The sequence below is a fragment of the Melospiza georgiana genome, chromosome 14, assembly GCF_028018845.1.
Source record: "Melospiza georgiana isolate bMelGeo1 chromosome 14, bMelGeo1.pri, whole genome shotgun sequence".
Lineage (NCBI taxonomy): Eukaryota > Metazoa > Chordata > Aves > Passeriformes > Passerellidae > Melospiza > Melospiza georgiana.
In genome coordinates, this window is record NC_080443.1 from 14852591 (window position 1) to 14875290 (window position 22700).

The 22700-nt window shown below is 48.9% G+C and overlaps 3 protein-coding genes across 5 annotated transcripts in view; 1 reads left to right on the plus strand and 2 right to left on the minus strand.

The window, feature by feature from the left end:
• RANBP10 (RAN binding protein 10) overlaps positions 1-3581 on the minus strand; it is a 58765-nt gene extending 55184 nt beyond the window's left edge. Inside the window, exons 1-2 of one of the 2 annotated variants that reach the window (XM_058034108.1) lie at positions 3377-3581; positions 2386-2497 (exon numbers count right to left, since the gene is read on the minus strand). In XM_058034108.1, the coding sequence (XP_057890091.1) occupies positions 2386-2497; positions 3377-3581 (317 nt within the window). Of the gene's footprint in view, positions 1-2385; positions 2498-3376 lie in introns of those variants that run through there. The other variant, XM_058034110.1, reaches the window with a different exon arrangement.
• A 2400-nt stretch (positions 3582-5981) lies between these two features.
• CENPT (centromere protein T) lies at positions 5982-19395 on the minus strand. 2 transcript variants are annotated; one of them, XM_058033991.1, is made up of 13 exons: positions 19304-19395; positions 18147-18273; positions 17546-17639; positions 17229-17362; positions 16345-16378; positions 15003-15145; positions 14162-14590; positions 11402-11578; positions 10873-11076; positions 10188-10275; positions 8769-8945; positions 7930-8034; positions 5982-6346 (listed from the first exon to the last, which is right to left on the minus strand). In XM_058033991.1, the coding sequence occupies exons 2-13, from the start codon at positions 18169-18171 to the stop codon at positions 6223-6225; spliced, it is 1734 nt and encodes a 577-aa protein (XP_057889974.1). In that variant the 5' UTR covers positions 18172-18273; positions 19304-19395; the 3' UTR covers positions 5982-6222. The 2 variants fall into 2 exon arrangements, with proteins under 2 accessions (XP_057889974.1, XP_057889973.1); XM_058033990.1 differs by lacking the exon at positions 19304-19395 and adding an exon at positions 18957-19280.
• THAP11 (THAP domain containing 11) lies at positions 19279-22103 on the plus strand. Its single transcript, XM_058033992.1, has one exon. It carries the CDS (start codon positions 19279-19281, stop codon positions 20011-20013), a length of 735 nt encoding a protein of 244 aa, XP_057889975.1. The 3' UTR covers positions 20014-22103.
• The last annotated feature ends 597 nt before the right edge of the window (positions 22104-22700 follow it).

Genomic DNA, 22700 nt, shown 5'->3' on the forward strand with positions numbered 1-22700 from the left:
TTCCCTGTGCTGGCTCTGGGGTGAGCACAGGAGTTCTCAGCCTGGCAAACAGGGGGAGGCAGGGATGTGTGCTCTGACTGCTAGGATATGATGAGGTGAGAGGAAAGAGGAGAGAACCAGAGCACACTGGTTTTAAATCTCCTCAGTCCAATGAAAAGCAGGGGACAAGTTAAAAAGGTGGTCCTGACACCTGAGTCATCTCCATAGCTCAGGTTTCTCTCCCACAGTGACATCATCAATCCAAAATGGCACTGCCTGATGCCAGCTCAAGAAGCCTCTTATCAGAGCATGTCACACACAGGCAACATCCCTTGGCAGGCTGTTGGGTGAGTTCTGGGGTTCTTATTCTCCATAAAGAGCCACTGGGAGCTTCCATCCCATTTCTGATCTGAAACCTTCATTTCTGCTGTTTATTAGCAAGTGTCAGTATCCAACCAGAGTGCAGTGCCCTAAACTAACAATGCTGAGCACAGAGACAACAGCTTTGAGCAAAATCAGACTCCTCAGCCCTCCCTGAAATTCCCTTCACCAAAGCCTTGTTTCGAAACCAAATCACTCAGATTTTAAACCCAAATTTGAAATGCCATCACAAACTCCAGAAGGAGAACACAGGCAATAACTGCACATCCTCACCTCACACAGGAGTCAAATAACCAGCTCTGGGGCAGAGGCTGAAACACCCATTCTGAAATGAGCTCAGAAGGATTCCCATTCCTCTCCCCTTGCTCAAGTGCTGTTCCTAGGGACAGGCTTTGCCACTTCCACTGCTTGAGAACTTCATTCCCTCAATCCCTTCTTTAGATGTCTGCACCTTCAATCCTTTGAACTGAAGTCACCATGATGGGATCAACACTGGGGAGCCTCCCCAGAAGAGATCCCTGCTATGGTTCACCAGTACAACACACTGAGCCTCCAGCAGGAACAATTCAAACTATTAAAGGTGAGATACACAAAAACACCTTCTCAAGTGACAGCCAGGCAGCAGCTACAGTGGAAATTCACAACCACAAATCCCCAGCACCACCCTGTGCGAGATAAAAGCTGGATCTGTCTCCACCAGCAAAAGAAAAACAAGGCACAGGAATGGCTGAGACATCAGAGAGGCTCCCAAAGCCTCTCCACTGCCCAACCTCAGATCAGAGCTACCAGCAGCTCCCGTTCAGGTTGTTGTGTTAACACATATGAGTCTCTCTTTGGAATTAATTATTCCTGGAAAATCACTGTAATTACAGAATACAATAAAAACAATAAATTGTTAATACAGAAAACTCTGATCTTGGGAGACAAGCAGAAAATTCCATTATCTCCCTTTAAGATTGATCTAGACTGCAGTAAAGATTAAGTGCTGTTCAGTGACCTTTTGTAATGTGATTTCTTTGGAAAATTGTCTTGAAGCTCACTGCAAATTATTTCAGTTTTAGCAGTTACATAAACTAATCAAGGGCAGTGTTTCAAAACAGACAAGCAGTTAATAGGCAGGTCAGTGAAATGAAGGAATAAGGATGGTCTTTTCCCTTCATTTATGAGGAATTCAGCCCAGCATCCACCTTGGCAGATAACCTAGTAATTATCAAGGGCCTAAATGCAGCACAAACTGAGATCCTTCCAAGTCCCTTTACAAGTAGGCCACTTCTCACTTCAACAATGACAACAAAAAAATTCAACTGTAACAAGTTGTCACTTTTGTTTGGATTTTAGTAGGAACATCTGCTGCCTTCCCCACAACCCCTAAACTGGTCAGAGTTCAAATGTCACACCATCCAGAAGGACTGGATTAATTAATTACACCCAGTCCCTCCTCCTGTGTGGCTTTCCCTTCCAGATAACGTTTCTGCCATATTCATCCTTTAACAACAAACAATGCCAGGGCCATCCACACAGAGCAGACTGACACCTTCATAATGAGTAAAAATTAAATCCACATTAGCAAGAGAACTCCAGACCTTGTCAGAAATGCCCCTTTACTGCTCTCCCCAGTGCTCCAGTACTCTTCACCACATCAACACCACTGCAGCAGTCCAAAATAAAGCTCAAGGCTCCTCCCTTCTGCTTCACTTCATTTCTGAGGCATCACAATTCCAGAAACCAGTGATCAGACCTTGCCAGCAAGAAGAAAACCTACTTTAATTCATATCACACCAGAGACTCCCAAATTACTGAATGTGTTTTTAGAAGTGCCCATCTCCAAGAGCTCAGGACACAGCTGTGCCAGTGCCTCTGCTTCCAGGGCTTTCCATCTCGTTTAGATCCATTCAGCAGGAGACAAAACCTGCCCGTGCTGTGCCTGCCTGGAACAGGGAGCTGGAACCCTTTGGGAAAGGAGGCCAGAGTCCAGCAGAGCTGCCAGCACACATCCCCAGGCACGGGGCTGCAAGGAGCACTTACCCATCTCTACCTTTACTGACGATCTTCACTTCAAAGTAATAAATGCCACAAGCTGCAGGGATGGGGTGAGTGGCCCTGACCGAGGCAGCATCTTTGTGATTTTTACCGTGACCTAAGAAAGAACAGAAATGTGAGTACTGAGGGGATCTGGCCTCTCACGTGTCCTGATCTAAAGCCTCGCTGTCTGAAGCCAGCAGGGATCTGTTTCTACACGGAGCCAGCCATTTAAAGCACACGTTCCAGAGAACCAGCATACACAACTCTGCACTGCCACCAAGAACAATTCCTACAGCACAAGCATTTCAGCTTTCCCTTTGTTTTCACTAGGAAGTTTTTGAGAAACCCTCTCAGTACCACCTCTCCCCCTCCCCACAGACAGAATTTGAAGACCCATGTACACAGAGAGAAGACAAAAATGATTACACAAGAAGGGAATGACATCAGTGTTTACTAGCCAGGCTGGAAAAGGAATAATCACTTCTCCGCTGGGTGGGTAGGGAGAACAGCTCCAACAGCGAGCAAGGAAAACATCGCACTACAAATCAGCGAGCAGCTCTGTGGTGCAAACCCGAGAAGCCAAAGACCAGGCCCGGAGCGTGTCGGGGCCATCCGAGCGCTGGGCTGGCTCCGAGCAGGATGACAGAGTAAACAGCTCTGCCCGCACCGGGCCCGGTCCCGCGGCACCGCACAGCGTTATATAAGGCCACACACCCGCCGGGGAGAGCCCCCGGCTCCCCAGCGCCTCCGCTCCCGAGCCCCGGCAGCCCGGCCCGAGCAGCCCAGCCGGGGCCCCGGGCTGAGCAGGCTCCCGGAGCCCGGAGCTCGGCGCCGCCCGTCCCCGCGCCGCTCCCGGTGCCCCGGGGCCGCCGGAGCCGCTGCCGGCTCAGCCCGCGCCCGGCGGGCCCCGCGGAGCGGCCGGGCCGAGGGTCCCGCCGGGGCCGTCCCGCTCCGGGCCGAGACCGAACCCGGCGCCGCCGCCCCAGCCCGGCACCTTTGTAGTGGACGCGCAGGTTGCCTTGCGAGAGGCCGATGTAGTTGTACTTGTCCTTGGGGCTCCAGGAGCGCGGCAGCGGCGTCTCGTCCTGGTTGACGGCGGGGTAGAGGCGGCGGAGGCGCCGGCTCAGCTCCTGCTCCTCGGGCGGCCCCGGCGGCGCCGCGTCCCCGCCGTGCGGGCTCCCCGCGCCCGCCTCCGCCATCTTGGACCCGCTTTGTGTCAGCGGGCGGGGAGCGAGGCCCGGCCGCGGCCGGCAGCCAATGGGCTGCGAGCGTGCCCACAATGGGGCCGCGCCGCCCGACGGGAAGCGCAGTCCTCGTCACTCCGGTCCGTCCGTCCCCGTCTCTCGCTGAGACTACAACTGCCGAGAGGCGGAGCGTGCAAAGCCCCGTCCGCCCCTTCGGCGCGCTGCACGCTGGGAACCGTGTCCCCGCTCTCCTCAGCTCCCTTCACTGCCGTAGGGTGCGGGACTCGCATTCCCAGCGTGCTCGGCGGCAGCGCGGAGCCCAAGGGCCGCCCAGCGCTTGCAGGCGCCCGCCGGCCGCCTCCGCTCACGGGCCGGTTTCGGGCGCCGCGCGGCGCCCGCGAGTCAGGCGCTGCGTGGGCAGCTATGGCGGCGCGCGAGGGGGTCCTGCGGGCGTGGCCGTTGCCATGGCGATGGGTAAACGGAGCGCGCGCGCCATGGCGGCGGAAGAACGAACAGAGCAAAAACCACCGGGAGCGGCGGCGGCTCCGCTGCCAGGACACAGCGCACGGAACCCGGCGGGGCCCTGCCGCTCACAAAGGATCCTTCGTTCCCAGCTGGATCCATATGGCTACACACTCTATGTATTTTTTTTTATATATATATATATATTTATTTATTTATTTATTTATATTTATATATATATATGTGTGTGTGTGTGTATACATATATATATATGTGTATTTAAATACTATTATCTATATAAATAGATATGTGTGTGTGTGTGTATACATATATACATATATGTGTATTTAAATAGATATATGTATTTAAATACTACTATCTATATAAATACATAATATATACATAATAATATTTATAGTATTATATATATTATACAAATAGTATTTATATACATTATACTATTATGTATATAAATACTATTATATATGTATGTATTTAAATACTATTATGCCTTGAGAGTACACTACAGAAACTGAGCCACTGCTGTGAAGCCATGGCCAGCAGGAAGGGAAACAAGATCCTTGAGCAGACTTCTTGTATGAGTTCATCCCTCTGTGTATGACACACGTAATTCCATGTTTCCATTCTTTTTCCCTGTCTCCATAGCAATAAACAGGCCCTGTCATCATTCCAAAGCCACGACTGTCAGAGTGACTGAGGACCTACTTAAGGCAAGAGCTGCATTCTCTTGGTCTGCACTGAGGTTCCAGGTCTGACACCAGGTGCTCTTGACAGAATGATCTTCCCTTCCTTGAGAGAATATTTATATATTCCCTGAGAGAATATTTATATCTAAATATATATAACTACATCCATAGTTATGTATATTTAGATATCCATACAAAAAGTTACATTCAGCCTCTGAGGCTCCAGGCTGCCAAACAGGTACAAACTGTTTGGAATACACCCAGCCTAAGGAAAGGCTCCAGTGAGTTGAAGAATTCCCAAGAACATCCAACCCCAGTGTCAGCCCAACATGTGGTAGGCAGCAGGTGCAAAGCACTGCTTCCTGTCTCCTTCCATTCCTCTCCTCGGGAGCTGCAGCTCCTGGTGAGAAAAAGGTGAGCTCTGACACACCCTGGAGAAGGGAATCCCACCCATGCAGGACATGCAGACACTGCTCCCAGCAGAGCTTCTCAAAGGACCCTTCTCTTTCCAACATTTCAGTCACACTGTACCCGCAAAAATGCTCTTTGTTGTAGTAATGGAATTATGTTTTGAAATAACCCTTGCAAAGTGCCTGCCATTTGGATTGGCACTGCCTGCTGAAGAGATTTTAACTGCTGCACTGGTCCTTGTGCCCTTCAGTGCTGTTCAGAACCTGTTTAACCTCCAAGAGCTGGGTAGGATTTCCAGGAGTCCCTCTGAGCTGGGAGTGCCCTGGGCTGTGTTTTGGGAAGGCTGTACTGCACACCCAGCACAACCCAGAGGGGAGGAGGATCCACACTTGCAGCAGGGTTTAGGACAGCCTCAGATGGGGCAAACAACTTCTGCCACACTGAGTGCCCAGAAGGAACTGCAGAGAAAGTCCAGAATCCATCTCCATCCCTCTGACACTGGTACTTGTTTATTATTCAGGCATTATTCTTTCCCAGCTTCTGAACTATCCTACAAAGTCACACATTTTGCTGTGTCAGATCTCATTCCTAGTGTGGTTTGGGCTCCCTGGAAGTAGTAAAACCACACACAAAAGCTTTGTTTCCCTGTATGAGGAGCACAGCATGGACCAGCATCTGCCTGCACAGGAACACCAGTGGAAAACAAAGGGCACCATGGCTGGCATGAAGAGTACCCACACAGCCCCCCAAATCCCTGCTGGGAACAACCTGAACACCACAATGCAGGAGCCTCTCAGCTCACTGGCATAAGCAGCACTGGCATCACAAAAAAATGCATGTAACATTTTATTTATCAGAGCTGTACAAGTATCCAAAAGTAACATATAAAAATATGGATAGTCAAATGACTTGTAACAAAGGCTGGTGAGACGCAGCAGAGTGGTGTGGTGGCCACAGCACAAGCTGCATCTCCTCAGGAGAACACCCAGCAGTGGCTGCCTGACTGGGTGTGTGTGGAAAAGCATCACCCGGAGCAGTGGCATGAAGAACCCTGGGAGCAGCCACCATGCCCAGCTTCACTTGCAGGGCATCACTCTGTTGCCACTCATGGCCACGGGGATGAGCAGCCTGCGGTACTCCAGGGGGAGGTGACGCTCTATCAGCACCGTCAGAGGCATCTTGTCTGTCACCAGCCCCTGCCTGGGCCAGAGAGAGCAGGGCAGAAACAAGGGCTGTCAGTGAAATGTGTCTGCACTCAATGCCACAGCAAAGCTTTCTTGCAGTGATGTGTTTGCATTTAAGAGCTGAAATGCTCTGACTGCTCATGACAAACAAAAACTCATGTTTGCAGGCAGCTTCTGAGCTCCTGTGCATGGTGCAATGCAGGACTGCTCACACAGCACAGCACACAGATCCAGAGGGGTCCTGCAGAGCAGCTCCCACTGTTTACCATGGAGATATTCATCTCTATTGAGCAGGACCAAAGTAGAGGCTCATTCTTTATAAATTCACAATCCACCTACCATGGGATAAATTCTACCCTTTGAAGATGTGCACAGAATGATGGGACAGAAGGAAATAGCTCAGTACCCAGATTTGGCATTTGCCAACTGGGCAGGCTATGGAGTTTTCCTGTACACCATTTAGCTGACTGGCCTGAAAAAAATCAGCATCTCCCAGTTTTGTAAAAAGAAAGGAAGTGCAAAATTTTTTCACACTTCCCATGTGGAAGGAACAGAGATGCTGTTCTCATGCATGAGCCAGCAATTCCTGATCTCTTTATGAGGCAGTAACAAGGCATAAAGACACCTAGAACAAGGTGAAACAGCAAGTGCATGGAATTCCCAAACAAGGAACACACTGTGCCTCCTGGCCTATTCATACCCCAGCACCAGGTGGGAAAACAGAATCTGCATCAGGACAGCAACAGATTCTTCTTTTTAATCAGCAGCACCAGCTCACCTACAGAGGCCCATGCAAAGCCAGAGTCATCAGCTGTGCCCTGCACCATCCCCCTGGTGACTTTAACATCACATGTGAAACTCTTCCAGTGCAGATTAAGAACAACCACCCAGAGTAAGGACTTTAAATGAAAAGTGGTGGATTGCTTCAGGCCTCACAGAGAGCTTCCAAGCCAAGAATAAATCCCTTGTGTTTTGGTGACAGAACAAAGTAAATCCAGGCAGGAGCTGGGGCAGCTGTGAATGTCCAGAGGACAAAACAGCAGTGAGGCAGCTCTGAGAAGAGCTCTTCAGGCTGCTGTCCAGCAATGTCACTGTTAGGAGAGGCCAGCCCTGCCCACTCAGGCTGGGGGCTGTTTCTCCTGCTTTTAAGAGGAATTGTCAGTTTGGATCCCAAGGATCAGCTTGTGCAGCAGCAGAAGAGCTGTATTTTGTTTGGAAGAGCAACTCACCAAAAAGGACAGCAGGACATGTGAAAATGCTCAGTGTCAGCTGCAGATGATTTTAGCAAAGAGATCACTCGGGGATGCAAACAGTGCAGCCCAGCTTCCCTCTTAGCATTTCTCTACTACTTCTACACATTCTACACAAATCCCTCTCCTCTTGGTCCCTCACTACTACTTCTAGTCCTTCCACCATCACCAAGTGGTGCAACCCAAGCCCAGGGATGCCCCCTGGGACAGAAGTGGCCTCACACAGTCAATCCCAGATCCCACACTATGCAAACACTGCTGGTGGCACATTCTGGCAACAACCAGGTGTTACTGGGCTCTCAAAGCACCACCAAACACGACTGCAGATTAGTAACAACCCTTCCATTACCTTCTCATGAGGACTTCCAGGTCAGCTGCCTCCACTGTCTTCCTCCCTGCATGGTGGCTGTAAGCCTCCAGATCATCACTCAGCTGCTTGAAGTATCTGTCTGAGCTGAGGGGGAAAATCAAAGCAGATCAAAGCTGGTGTGAACACCAGCTTCTCACCCCCTTCTGCAGGGAAAGCTGCACCACAGCTGCTCCTTGTGCAGGTCACAGCCTGCCAGGGAAAGCTGGGGGAGAAGAAACTCTCCAGCCCATGAACAAAGCTTGGCTTCTCAGCCCAGGCTCCCTGGAACTTCAGTGCCAAGACAGCTGTGAAACAGCTGCACAACCAGAACCCTTCCCAAACTTCTCACAGCTGCAGGAGCAGGGGTTGACACCAGTGACAGAGAAATCAGCACTGAGGCAGATACTGGCTGCTGCAGTGACAGTGCTCAGACAATACAGATTTTCCTCATGAAAGCCACAAGGTCTAAGGGTGCAAAAAGCTGAGAAGCCTGGATTCCAATGGAACACTGCACACCCTCACTGTGCCCAGCATGATGGCCACTGTCCAGAGCCACCCTGCTCATGGAAATTGATACAGACAATCTGTGTGCTACAATTTGTTGGGACAAAACCCAGATGCTCCTGAAAGGCAGCACTGATCAGATACCCACATGGCAATACACAGCACTTTCCACATTTCTTCCCATTTTTATCAAGCCTCCCAAGACTTTTTCAAGCTGAAGAGAGATGGCTGTCAGCTTGTCAGCAGCACTCTCAACAAGTTTACTTCAGGGGAGAAAAGAAAGGAAAAAACCTCAATAGTAAAAATAATGGAAAGAGCAGTTTGTTGCTACCTACCATTTTTCAACAATTTGGAATGCATCTCTGGTCACTGGCATTTTAGCAAAATGTCTGAATATCTCCTTTATCAAACTCCTGGGTACTTGAGGCTCCCGTGGTTTCTTCTGGGATGTTCTCAATCTCTTTGGAACTGTCTTAGGCTGCAGCAGCTTCAGGGGAGAACTTTGAGGAAAACTGAAAATTCACACATTGAATGAAGGGAGAGGCAGAGGACACCAGGCTGAGTTTGGAGAAACCCTAAGCTGAACTGGAAGGGATAAGAACTACCCTGAGCTCTTCATTATTTCTCCCTCCCAATTCTTCAAAACTCTCATGGCCACACAGGGCAGTTTGCAAACAGTTCATGTGGCATCCTGGCCTTGACAGCAGCAATCCAGGCTCAAGTTGCCTTAATCCCAGAGTGCTCATGTAACACACTGTCAGCAAACTGGAGTTCTCTGCAGTACATGACTGCAGTTTCCACTGCATCCCTGCAATATCCCCTTTAAAGTAGTGCACAAAGTTTGATGCACCTCTGCATCTATGGACAGGGGAAACTGCTCTGCAGGGAATCCTTCTACACTATTAAAAACTTCAGTGGGGGCTTTTTTTGTGGGTTGTAGGGTTTCCTACCCCTCCATTAAACAAGACTGTAAGTCCTAAAGGAAATTACAATTATTGTCCATTCTAAAATAGGAAAAATTGTAATATGGAACAGTTAAGTGAGATCCATGGATTCACTCATATATAATTGGAAAACAACAGAAAAAATTAGAAGCTCCAGTTAACACAGGCAAAACCCCAGAGAGGGTGTGTGGATCACTTAACTCTCTCCAGTTAACCCATATATGGGCAAAAGAATTTTGTCTTCTTGTTTATTGCTTTAATAACAAAGCTCTAAAGTCATGGGCTAGAAGATTCCTCCTGTTCCCTAGGACCCACAGCTAGTGCTTCTAATGAAACCAAATTTCTAGTCAAGAGACTGCAAGTGTTAACTAATTTGGAGTAATGCAGAGGACAGGTTCACTTTCTGCATCTAAGAGAGCTCCATTTTAGTCAGCACATGGCAACTGCACACAGCTTTAGGCTTCTGCAGTCAATACAAGTATGTACTCCAGGTGATCAGTGTCTTGCCATTTGTAACTCTCCCTTTTCTGCAAGGGCCTCTGCATCCCTTAGTGGAGTCTATGGCTCCAGAGTGGCTTACCAATTGAAAAACTCCTAGGAGTAGTTTTGATGTTTAGCACAAGAAAATATTACAAGAACGTTCATTGGAAAGCCTCAAGGCATCAGACCTGCCCTGGAAGAGCACTGACATTCACTCACAGACTTCAGCACTGCTCACTCCCTGTGGCAGCTGCCAGAGCAGCTGGCAAAGCCAGGCTCTGCTCTGCCCCCAGCCCCACCTCTGCCAGGCTGGACAAGGCTTGGGCTTACCTGGGAGCAGAAGGTTTTTCAGGTTTTGCTGACAGCAGGAGGTTGTGGGCTGGAGCTCGGACAAATGTAGGAGTCTTCATGGAAACCTCTGGGAAAAAAGTACAGGAGGAACTGAAGTGTCTTCCCAGAGCTCCTGGAGCAGGCAGTGCTGCCACAGCAGACAGAAACCCAGCCAGCTCCCACATGGCTGTGCCCCACAGCACCCTGAGCCAGCAGGGCTGCTGCAGTGCCACCCCCCAACTCCTGTCACACGGGCTGGTGGCTCCCTGTGCTGGCCCTTGGGCTGGCCAGCCTGCAGGGACACACACTCAGGGCCAGGCTGCAGGGGCTGATGGCTGGGTTAATTCAGGTTGCCATAAAGCTGCAGCCTTTTTAACCAGTGAGAATTTCAAAGTCTAGAATTTACCTCTGTCATCTTGCTAAGCCACTGGCAAATTCTCCAAATACAGAGTCACATTGCAAGGGCCAGACTATAAACCTCTCCCTGTCTGCAGACTTTCATAACTCCCTCCAGGCAAGGCTCCTGTTATCAGCATCTCACCTGCTCTCTGCTATGAACCCCCAGCAGTTTCCTCCAAGTCTAATCTGCCTTGTCTTTAACTTCACTCTTGAACTTCTTCACTTCTTAACAAGTGAGAGCAGGACAGAAAACAATATTAACAGAAATGCTGAGCAGATTCCTTACCTTGACTTTCAGGCTGCTCAGCTTCATCCTCAGCAGCCTCTCCCACTGAACTATTCAAATTTAGCATCATAGCCTGGTCCTGTAGTTCATCTCCTTGTTCATCAGTTTCATCTACTGGAGTCACCTCAGGTTTTTCAAATGAGGAAAAGGCATGAGAGGGCCTGCGCAGACTTTCAGCTCCAATGCCTCTGGTAATCTCACGTTCTAGATTTCCAAAACAGAAAAAATAAAGCACTGAAACAAAGATCTTTGCCTGATTCTGGAGCTTCCACTAGTAAATTTTAACCAAAGATACCTGCTGTAACTATGCACTTCTAAACACTACTGCCAGTACAATTTTGGTTTCCCTTTAAATAAAATGCAGTCTTCCAGCTTAAAATAACAAAATCAGTTTGATATTTCCCCAGTAATTAGCCCAGCTTCCAGAAAACAAAGGAAGCTAAGTGTGTCTCTCAGCACTGATGCCAGCCATGCAGCATGAGAGCACTGTGGCACTACAGAGAGCTGCCAGCATTAGAGGTGTCCTCACCAGCTGTGGGAGAGCTGTGGGCTCCAGTGCTGCCTTCTTCCACTTCCTTTCCTGCTGAAGGAGCCACTTCTGTTTCACCTCTGCTGGCATGTCCTGCAGTTATCTGCAATTCTGCTTTTTCAGCCAGTTTCTTCTCCAAATGTTCAGAATGTCCAGCACTTGCACCATGTTCTGCAGCTAAAATAAGAAATTCTATCATACATCTTACTTACAAAAAAACTCCAACCAGCCACCAGCACACAGTTCAACCATCACTGGAATTATTTGTGATAAATAAACTCAGACATAAGCTGTAAATAAGAAAAGCAAATGCAGTTCCCCTCACAGCTGAGAAATGCCCAACTTCTCCTGTGTTTGCTCCACAGCCACCTAATTAGAGGCCCATCAGACCCCAATGAAAGAATTTTACTTACAGTAAGCAGGGCTCCTCCAGATCTGCCATCTCTATGGCCATTTTCAATTTTGGTGATTGTGTAAAAGACCAATTTCTTTTCCTTTAAATCTAACAATACCTGGAGTTTGTGCTCATATTCTCCTCCTCATTTCCTCCATTTTTCTAAATAAACAATTTTATAAGACATATATTCCATTGTGGAGAGAAGAGAGCCTAGAGTGGTTTTAACCATGCAGGACAGGCCTCTGGCATATATAGTCCACATATCTGTTACTATGCAGCTCAGTTAAGCAGAAACCCACACAGGTAATTACTTGGTGAAAATTGGGCACTCTGACATCATGACACACATGACAATGTTGTCACTTGCTGAAGGGTTTGGAAATCTTGGCTGGGTCCAGAACCAAAAGCTGTCAAACTGCACTTTCACCATTCTCTCCAACAACTGGGGGTTTTCACACTGAAAAGTAAAAGTGTGGCAAGGCCTTGGGACCCCCAAACCCAAGTGAAGGGCACAAGGAAATCTGGCCAAAGGTAGTGCAAAAATCAGTTTTATCCATTTACTAACCAGAATATTGGGCTGCCTACATCAACACAGGGCCTAAAGTGCAGTGCAATATTAAGCAGCTTAGATTAGCCAGATGAGGGCTCTTCATCTTTCCTATGGAAAGCTGAGCAGTAGTACAGATCTGCCAAAACATATGAACCTTGATTCCACTTCCAGTCACAGCCCACTTTTAGAGAGCTTGTCTGGAAATGACCAAGGATTTCTGGTATGTCTTGAATTATTTCCAGCATCTACTGCACAATTAAGTCTTATTTTAATCTGAGTAAAATAAGTTTTATTTTACAAGTCACCTGAAAAACTCTGTTTAAATCAGATTATACTCCATTCCTTTCTACAATGAAAGTACTTCTAACCTTCTTGGAAAATCTTTTCCTGTTCCACTCCATTCTCTGTATTGATCATCTCTTCTTCTGTATCACTTACTTCTAGGTCTTCGATTATATGGGACACAACTTGTCTCAAATGCATGCGGGAAACATTGAGAGTGACTGGGGATCCCAAATGTGTACTTGAACTTTTGGAGGGCAGAGAGGAGTTCCATCTAAACACACCTAGAACAGATCATTAATGTGTCTCTTGACAGCTTTTGGAATTTTCTATTAACCTTCCTGGTAAATACAAAACCAACCAAGGAGGGAGAAGAAGACACACAGGAAACATTTGTGTGTACTTCAAGTTTAGGGAGTTGGCATCAAACCTTAGGAACCAGTTGGAAAAATCTTTGCAACTGTTTTTCAGCTGACACTGAGGAGCAACCCCACCAGCAGCCTCCTGTGGTAGAGCAGAACTATGTCACCACTGACATCTGACATTAATGCCTTACTAACTCCAGCATCTTAAAGATCAGCTCACTCCCCCTCCTCTTCCCCTCATTGGATCCAGTCCCCTATTCCACATCCTCCACACTCTGCATTATCTTTCCCTTTGTCCTAAAAATGCCTGCCATTGGAGCTCTCTGAGCAACTAACCTTTTCCTGTTCATTCCTTCTCTTGTCCTTTCAAAACAACTTTTGCCTGGTCCAAGCAGTATGAGGAAAATACTCTGCTCCCATTTACACAACCAGGACAAGGCCAGAGAAATGAATGCCAAGGAGAGGCACCAGGGGAAAACTGGCAAGCAACAGGAATTGCAAAGCACTGGTACAGGGTGAGCAGGGAGGCAACTGCCTCTGCCCAAAGAGTTTTAAGGCCCTGGAGACAATGGAGAGGTTGGCTGTGACAAATAAGTGACCATACCACAGTGAAGGTCTGGACTAGGAACTTCCAGAGATTCCTTCCAAATCTGTCCATATGCCCTACATGTTATCTCCTTATTTTTGTGACCAATTTAGGGTGCCCACTTCTGGGGTCCCAGTACAAAGGAGAGAAGGACACAGTGGAGAGCCCAGCAAAGGCCCACCAGGACTGAAGCATCTCTCCTAGAAGGAAAGGCTGACAGAGCTGGGACTGCTCAGCCTGGAGAAGAGAAGGCTTAGGGCAGATTTTAACAACATATACAAGTGCCTGAAGGCAGGGTGTAAGGCAGACAGAGCCAGACTCTCCCCAGTGATGCCCAGTGCCAAGAGAAAAGGCAGCTGGCACAGACTGGAACACGAGAGGCTCCATCTGAACATAAGGAAGGCAGTTTGCAGTCAATACCCTTGCAGACTCCTAAGAGCCACTTAAGGTCCTGGGCAACTGTTTTATGTGGCCCTGCCAGGGCAGAGGGGCAGGAAAAAATAACTTTGAGGTCCCTTTCTACCTCAACCACTCTGTGAGTTCAGATAACACCTGCTAAGCCTTAACCCACAGTACTCACTGTAAACCACCTCTTCTTCAGTATCAGAAATCATTGCCACTGGGTTACTCGGCTGGGAGTGATCTTGCTTTTCTTCTCCCTGTTTTGCAGGGGTTTCTGGAGATACATGACTCATTCTGTCAACATGCTCATCATCAAGGCTTGTGCTCTTGGAGTATCTTTGGGTCCTTCCCTGGTTTGTGCTCACACTGGATACCAGGCCCTCCAGCCTTGCTTCCTCTTGATCTGCATCAGAAATTGGGCTCCTCCGTGCTGAAGTTTTTGAATCTGACAGCTGGGGTTCAAGAGCAGACAATTTATTTTGGCTCTCTTCATCCAGCTGGGGCTGAACAAAGAGCTCTGTGCTATTCATCATCATTTCTGCATCACTGGTCAGCATGCTTGTTCGAATCCCAGATGCAGATTGTGAGTCCACAAGATCATTCTGTCCTGTTGAGAAAGTTTTTAAACAAAGTTTGTGTGAAAAACTGTTCAAGGTCACAGGGACACACTATACTACCAGGACTTGTGCAATTCACCATTTGAGTCATTCAACCAAATTTTACTCCTCTTCAACAGATCCAACACTGACACTGTACGACCCCACTTCCGTGCCCACAACTCTCCCTATCAAACAACAGGGGCTTCAGTACTCACAGATGAAGAGGATCCCCAATAATTCCTGTGGTTTAATGACCAAACTGGGCAAAGTACACATTTAGGTGCATAGAATCAAAGGAACTGCCAAGGCAGAACCTCATTCTAATTCTGCCTCCCAAATCCCACTCTATTAGATGCTTCTAAAAGGCCCTATAATGTAAGGCCCTGTCTCCCAAAAGAGAAATAACAGCACTAAAGAAACCTTTGCTCTTCAACAGGTTCTGTTCCACTCTGCCTTCAAAGGCTTGCATGTCAACAGCCCTGCGGGTTTTGGGCCTCCTCAGCAAACCCCTCTTCTCAACGGTGTCTGGGGCCAGCAGGGAACCCACAGACATGCGAAGGGACCTGCAAAAAGGGGGGAAAATTGTCAAAATCAAACACCCCACCTTCCCCCTCAGAGTACATGATGGCTCTAACAGTGACACATTTTGCACAACTAGGAGAAACTTCCCCAAAAAATCCCTGAAGGTTATGAGTCGGTCTTTAAATGAATTGTTTATTTTCATACCATCAGCCAACATCAGGATATGTATGACAGAGATCAGGAAGCAGACTGTTTTAAAGCTTCCCTGAGACACTGCAACACTACAGCTGATTAAAGGGTCAGGAATTTTAAAAATCTTAACATAACAAAAAATAAAAAAGGGGAAAAAAAAAGTTTGATATTAAAGACATACCCTAGATGACAATGGGGTGGTAGGAAGACTTCCCAATAAGTTTAAGGATCTACTTATTATCAATACTCTCAGCAAAGTACAGCTACCAACACACTGTGACTGGTTTAAGAGAGAGCTGACAGCAACACCTGAAGCACAGGAAATGTTTCTCACTGCAGGAGTTTTGCACCCTGAAGACTGACCATGCTCAATGACCTCCTGTCCTTCTCTCCAGGCAAGCCAGTTAAAAAGGGGGTTCAGAGGGCTCAAAGACAGAAGTACAGAATGCAGCCCCAAAAGCATCTTGTGTGGCACCCCAGGCAAGGGCTGCAGTGAGAAAGGTGAAATAATGTGCTGATTTTGGCCAGGGTCATTTGCAAAGTACACAGGCAACACCAGAAAGTAAGTGCTTTGACTCACTAAAAAGCTTTTAAAGTCCAGAAAATACTGCATAGAAACAATTGATGTGATAGAACTATGAATAGCAGGGATATTATTCTAAAGTATATTGTGTACTCATTTACAGAATATTCTAAAGTATACTGGGTACGGATTTACATAATATTCTAAGGTATATTGTCCACCAATTTACTGCTGGAAGCATGAGAATGAAAGGAAAAAAGGAATGATCCAAGCAAGTGAAAGGAGGAGCAACAGTAGCAATCCAAACTAGACCAAGCCAGGCACACAGTGCAGAGGCAGTTTCTGAAAATCAAAAGGTGGGTGGTGCAACACCTGGGAATTCCACCAGCAGAGGGGCAGATACCTGTGTTATAACACTAACACAGGTCTTGAACACAAACCCAGGCATCTGCACTGCTCCTCACCCCTTCAGATGTGATCACAGCCAGGACAGACAGAATTTAAGACATTTTAAGTTAAACTCACCGAGTCATAACTGTGCTGTCCAACGCTGACTGAGCTAGAAAAAGTGAATGGCAAATTAGCTGAGAAATTACACACCAGGCTACAGGAACATCCCAATGGATCTCCCTCTTTTCAGAGCCAGCCATGCTACAATCCTCAAACATCATATTTTGGTACAAACAGAATTAGATAATGAGGTCATTTTACCATTTCTTGTCTACATTTCAGAATTGCATATTAGACATAAGCAATTTCTGTAAGGGTAAGAAAGAGATTTCATTTATTTCAATGAAAATTTAACATGTCACATACCCCCAGATTTAATAATTTTAATTTTACCACACTCATAACAAGATGTTAGGTCTTGGTCACAATCACCCTTCAGCAACCCAACCCAAACACATCTGGAGTTTTAGAAACACAGATAACTATTCCACAGACTCTTGATGAAACTGGAACTCAAACCTGTTCTGCTCACAAAGAACTTTATCATTATTTTATATAATGGTAATGGAAAGTATGCAGTTCTTTGTATTTTAAAGTTTCTAGAACTGAGAAGAAGACAGGGTTGCTCTGGTTCTGGAGACACAAAACTCAAAAAGCATCAAGTTGCAAAAGTAGTCAGGAAATTATATACTTGTTATATTATATATATATATATATATATATTTATTTATTATTATTATTATTATTGTGGCAGAGCCTAGAACTTGGCTTTAAAAGGTTTATTTAAAATTTGATAGGATGGGGGCCTTTACTTTCTCCATTCTCCCCTTTGCATGAGATATTGCAATCTGGATTCCAAACCTACAACTGGGCAGCTCCTGACAGCTGAGCTGAGCAGGTGAGAAGCAGCTGACAGCAAATGCAGCTCTGAGTAAGATAATTCTTGACTGCAGCCTTACCTTGGTACTGGGGAAGTCGTCTCTCTGCTGCCCTCTCAAATTCAGAAATGCTGATTTTCCTTCTCTTCTTTTTCATCTTGAACACAGTGATAGATGTGTCCTCAGGAGCAACATCTGGCAGCTGCAATTCCCCCCTGCCAAAACAAACCAAGCTGCAGAGGCATTTCTGATACTCCCACCTGACAAGATGCAGTTCTGATCACTGAAACACAAGTAGAGAAGTCCTGCTCCCCAATCCCACCACAGAAACTGCAGCTATACCAGCAGTGTAATAGAAGTGTAATAAAAGTGTAAATTATAAAAAAAACCCTACTTACATGCTGGAAACCCTCTTAGATGGGACTTCTGAATGAGCTTCTTCAGTGTCTTCATGGGTAGATATCTGAGGTGCCAGTGGTGAAACTTGGGGCTCTGCCAACAAACCACAACATTTCCTTTCCTCAATTCAATACAGCAGAATGTCACATCTATACTACAGGCTGTAAATAACATTTACTAGCAGGTGAAAATAAAGACCTAGTGAAAACTGTGTGGGTTCTGCTCCTGGGAAGGCTGGCAGTGACAAAGCCAGTGGTGACAGGGGCCAGCAGAATAACTCACAGCTGATCCTAAACCCAAAGGCAGCACCAGGATCATGTGCTCAGTCACCAGGATAAGAAGACCAAGTGAAGAGGGTTTTGAAGAGGATCTTCAAAGCTCTGATTTCACCAGTGCAAAGCCTGGTCTCTCAGGCAGTTGTATCCTGAATTCAGGTACCCTGAAGTGACTCTGCTACGTATATCAGTCATACAACAATCTGATTTCTGTTTTGTGTATCGGGAAAAGGATAATGGGCCACCAAGGAACAGCCTCTGTTTTCTTAACTTTCCAAAACCATTGTTTTTCTGTTCTCAATTCTCCTGAAGAAAAGAGACTTACGGTTCTGCATGACTCTCTTGAGCATAAGCCGTGGTGTGCCATTTTTGAGATCAGGGAACACTCCCAGTCTCTGCTTTGCCAAGGTGCTCCTGACAGATTTACTCTTATTTTCCACACTCGATCGAGTCTAGAGGGAAATCAAGACACAAGCAATTCAAACTAGTATTTTTATTATTAAAGACCCCAACACCAAAAACATCCACCACCCATGTTCTAATAACAAGCTAAGCAGGCTGATAAGAAACGTTTCTCCAAATTCCAAAGAGAAATAGCGCGTATTGGCTTTTTGACAACAGTGACACTTCCCGTGTGGATGGGAGACAAATCAGCCCGGGGCATGACCCAGGGGGGTTCCAGCATGAAACCCTGTGGGATCCCTCCTGTGGGATCATCCAGGGGGCTCCAGCACAAAATCCTCCTCTGGAATGATCCAGGGGGGTTCCAGCATGAAACCCTGTGGGATCCCTCCTGTGGGATCACCCAGGGGGGTTCCAGCATAAAATCCCGTTCCTGTGGAATCATCCAGGGGAGCCCTAGCACTAAACCCTCCTATGGACGGGGTCCTGAGTGGCCTCAGAGCACAGCCGCCACCTAAACCCGCCGAGCGCCTTTGGGTCAGGGCTTTCGGCCCATTTTCCACGATTAAAGGCGAACAAGGGTGAGGGAGCGGCCTCTGCTCCTGCTTCAGAGGCTTCGCTGCTGTCTCAAACGGAGAGAGACCGGGCGGTAAATCCCAACAGCGTCTCTCCTTTCCTCCCTTTTTTCTTTTCTCCTCCCCTCCCGCCCGCCCTTGCAGATCCCTCGGGGCACCTGTGCCGCCGCCCGCGCGTTGTGGCCGCTGCGCCTGAGGCCGGGCCTGGCCCGGGGCCGCCCGTCAGCCATGGCGGGCCCGGTAACGGCCGAACGGTTCCCGCCTCCCACCACTTCTCGCGAGACGCGCGCGAGCGCCGGGAGGGGCCGCGGCGCAGTGTGGGGCGGGTAGTTCCGCCGGCGGCGCGGTGCATTGTGGTCCGCGTAGTTCCGGGGCGGCGGCGGCGGCGGCGGCGAGAGGCCGCGCGGGCCTTGTGGGAGCTGTAGTTCGGCGGGGCCGCTCGCCCCGCTCGCCGCGGGTGTCCCCCCGCCCCGCGAGGCCATGCCGGGCTTCACCTGCTGCGTACCGGGCTGCTACAACAACTCGCACCGCGACAAGGCGCTGCACTTCTACACCTTCCCCAAGGACGAGGAGCTGCGGCGCCTCTGGCTCAAGAACGTCTCCCGGGCGGGCGTCAGCGGCTGCTTCAGCACCTTCCAGCCCACCACGGGCCACCGCGTCTGCAGCGAGCACTTCCAGGGCGGCCGCAAGTCCTACCTGGTGCGGGTCCCCACCATCTTCCCGCTGCGCGGCGTCAACGAGCGCAAGGCTCAGCGGGCCCGGCGCCCCCGCCCCGCCGCCGCCGCCGCCGCCGCCCCGCAGGGCCCCGCGGCCGCCGCCGAGGCCCCTGCAGGGGGCGCGGCCGAGGACGTGAAGCCCATCGACCTGACGGTGCAGGTGGAGCTCGGGGCCGCCGCCACCATCGGGCCCAGCCCCGTGCGGCTGCCGGTGCCGGTACCGGCGGTGACGGCGGCGGCGGGGGAGGAGAGCCCGGTGGAGGGCGGCCCCCCCGATCACTCGTACTCGCTGTCGTCGGGCACCACGTCGGAGGAGCTGCTGAGGAAGCTGAACGAGCAGCGCGACATCATCGCGCTGCTGGAGGTGAAGATGAAGGAGATGAAGGGCAGCATCCGCCGCCTGCGCCTGGCCGAGGCCCAGCTCCGCGAGGAGATCCGCGAGAAGGACCGGCTGCTCCACGCCGCCAGCGCCGGCACCCGCAAGCGCCACGGCCTCTGAGCCCTGCCGGCGCCCGGCCCGGCGCGGGGCTCTCCGTCCCGGAGCCTCCGCCGCCCTCGCTGCGGTGCCGGGCACGGCAGAGATGGGATGGACCGCGGCCCCTCCGTGCCCGGCTCAGCCCACGCCACTGCAGCCCCCGGCCGGGCAAGGCCGTCGGGTTCCCCCGCTTGGACTGGATCAGCTCGGTGCCCAGCGCCGTTATCGCCCCGACGTTGTCTTCGGTGTCACCTCACGCCGGGCCCATCAAACCCGCCGTGTGCGGGGTCGGAACGCGCTGCTCGTAGCGTGGATGGGACCCGAGCCGTCTCTAAGTGGACGTAGGGTATCGGTTTTCAGCAAATAAACTCGCTCTGTGTCAAGTGAGGTAACAGCAACACTACCCTGGAGAAGGCGTGTCCGACTGCCGTGGGCGCTGTCCCCATTGCAGGATGGTCGGTGATGTCGCGCTCAGCCTCGCTCAGTGGAGGAAAGCTTTAGAAACCCTCTCAGGGTGATGTGTTCTTCAGTAAATTACTGATGCCATAAAAGACTGCTGTTCCTAGCGTGACAGAACCCCCAGATTAAAGAGTGTTCTTGTACCCGTGTAGTTTCTGCTTTCTCTGCAGCGTGTGTGTATTGGTTACAGATGTCTCCATGCTCTCGACAACAGTAAGGATTACAGTCTGGTACAAGGAACACGGTGGCATTTAACAGCTGTAGTTTATCTCATTGGCTTAAGACTCCCTCTAATGAAATGGAGGCTTTGTAACACATTGGAATTTTAATCCTTGGCTTTCCTTCTGAGATCCAGGATGAAACAGAAGTGACTTTACCTGCAGTGGTTGCAAACCTTTCTTGTCTAATCCTAAACTAGTTGGCATGACTAATAATCTGTACATTAGGCAAGACCATACTAAAACCTGCTTGTGTGTTCTAAACCAAGATTTACGAGTATTGTAACAAATCTATGTGGAATGGCTGTGTAGTTTCTGTTTCTAGCCAGCATCAGTCCCTTCACTTTCTGCAACAGGAAACCAAATCAGCGTTGGCTAGAAAGATGGTGGAGTGAGGGTAGCAAAGCCACGGGTTTGGCTTGGTTATGCACTTCCAGCCTGGCTGGTGGAACACATCCCTCAGCAGTTTGGAGGAGGAGGAGGAAGAGGGGAGTGTGTGGTGCCCCAGCATGGCCCTGTGGCAATGGGCAACAAGGATAGATGTTGAGAACAAAGAGCACTTCACCACAGTGTGCCCACATTCACCTAGGAGGGAAGAATTCCCAGGTGTTCCCTGGCTCTGTGAGATCCTTCTGGAAGCGGAGTGCATTGTGCTCAGTAGATTGGGATGTCACTTTTACTAAATTTTATAGAGGTATTTTCTAAATGTAAAAAGTATGTTTAGTTTGAAATTATGTAATCTTTGTAACACTGGCTAATGTAGCTTTACAACCATCAGCTTCAACACTGCATACAGCCGAACAAAAGGGCACCGTGGGGTTTTGTAGCCGGAGGTTTCTCTGTAGATCCTGAAGCCAGTTCAGCTCCAGGTTGTCACAGCCTGCTATGTGATGCATGGGTCATTTTTTATTAACGTGTGTGCCAAGTTGGATGGTCATCTGTAAGGATGCTACATGTCTATCCATGTACCAAGTCCTTGCTGTTACTTCAGTTTAATTTATTCTCAATCTGATATGTGGCTCTCCAGCTCTGTGCTGTACTGATTTTTCTGCAAGTCGAGTTAGCGGCGATTTTTTCGTTGGGTTGGTTTGGCTTGTTGTTTTGGGTTTGTTTTTGGTTTCTTTTGTAGGACAAGCAGATACCTGCTCCACCGTGGGATCTAACATTTGTGATTGGTCCAGCAGCTCTAGATGCTCCCACCAAGAGAGTAGGCAGCACAACATCCCTCCTTGCAAACGAGGCTGGTTGTGCCTCTGAGCTCGTTCAGAGCGTGCATGTCCTGACAGTCATGGTACTTTTCCTACCATCAGGAGGCACTTCAGGATGTTCAGCCATTTGGCCTTGCTGGGCTGGTTACCTGCTGGACTGTTTGACTTCTCCAGGTTACACTGAGGTGCTAACATGCTTAATTTTAATAAAGTATATTTTGTTTTCATACGTTTCCTGTCTCCTTGTGGTTTATGTGTCTATTTCTGAAAGGTTGTGGCTGTAGCTTTGTCTTTTCTTTTGTAACATCTTTTTTTTCACTGCCAGCTCCACAGCTGGAACAGCAGGAATATCTTTACATTCATGTGGGGTGAGGAGGAGGAGTTTGAGCTCAGTTCAGTGTACCACACACCTACCTGCACAGAGGTTGGAACCATCAGTCACAGGGTGCTCTCTGTGCAACCTGGAGGGATTTGAGCAGGGAACCAGGGCTCCTCCCAGCATGACTCTCCTGTCTAATGCCTGGTGGAGGAAGGAGAAGGCATGGCCTCCCATGAACCAGCCTAGTGCAGGGAAGAGCTTGCTTGTACTCTTAGGACTTGTAATTCCACTTGCCAGAGTTCCTGGTTTCAGATTAGCTTAGAGCTATTAGTCTCAAGCAAATGTATGCAGCAAAAACTTTCAGCTGTGCCTCAACCATCCCATTTTTATGTTAAACTGGGATTGTTAAATGCAGTTGCAGGATGGGGAGGTGATGGTCCCACTCTGCTCTGTGCTGGTGCAGCCTCATCTCGAGTTCTGGGAGCAGATTTGGGCACCATCGTACAA

Bases quoted from the DNA above. Each gene is read 5' to 3' on its own strand.
- THAP11 (XM_058033992.1), top strand. From the start codon at position 19,279: ATGCCGGGCTTCACCTGCTGCGTACCGGGCTGCTACAACAACTCGCAC.
- CENPT (XM_058033990.1), bottom strand. From the start codon at position 19,280: ATGGCCTCGCGGGGCGGGGGGACACCCGCGGCGAGCGGGGCGAGCGGC. The intron at 14,591-15,002 runs GTTTCTTTAGTG...CTTTCTCAACAG, and splicing joins GAACCTGTTGAAGAGCAAAG to GACAGAATGATCTTGTGGAC. The intron at 11,579-14,161 runs GTGAGTACTGTG...TTCTTATTTTAG, and splicing joins TGAAGAAGAGGTGGTTTACA to CTGCAGAACATGGTGCAAGT.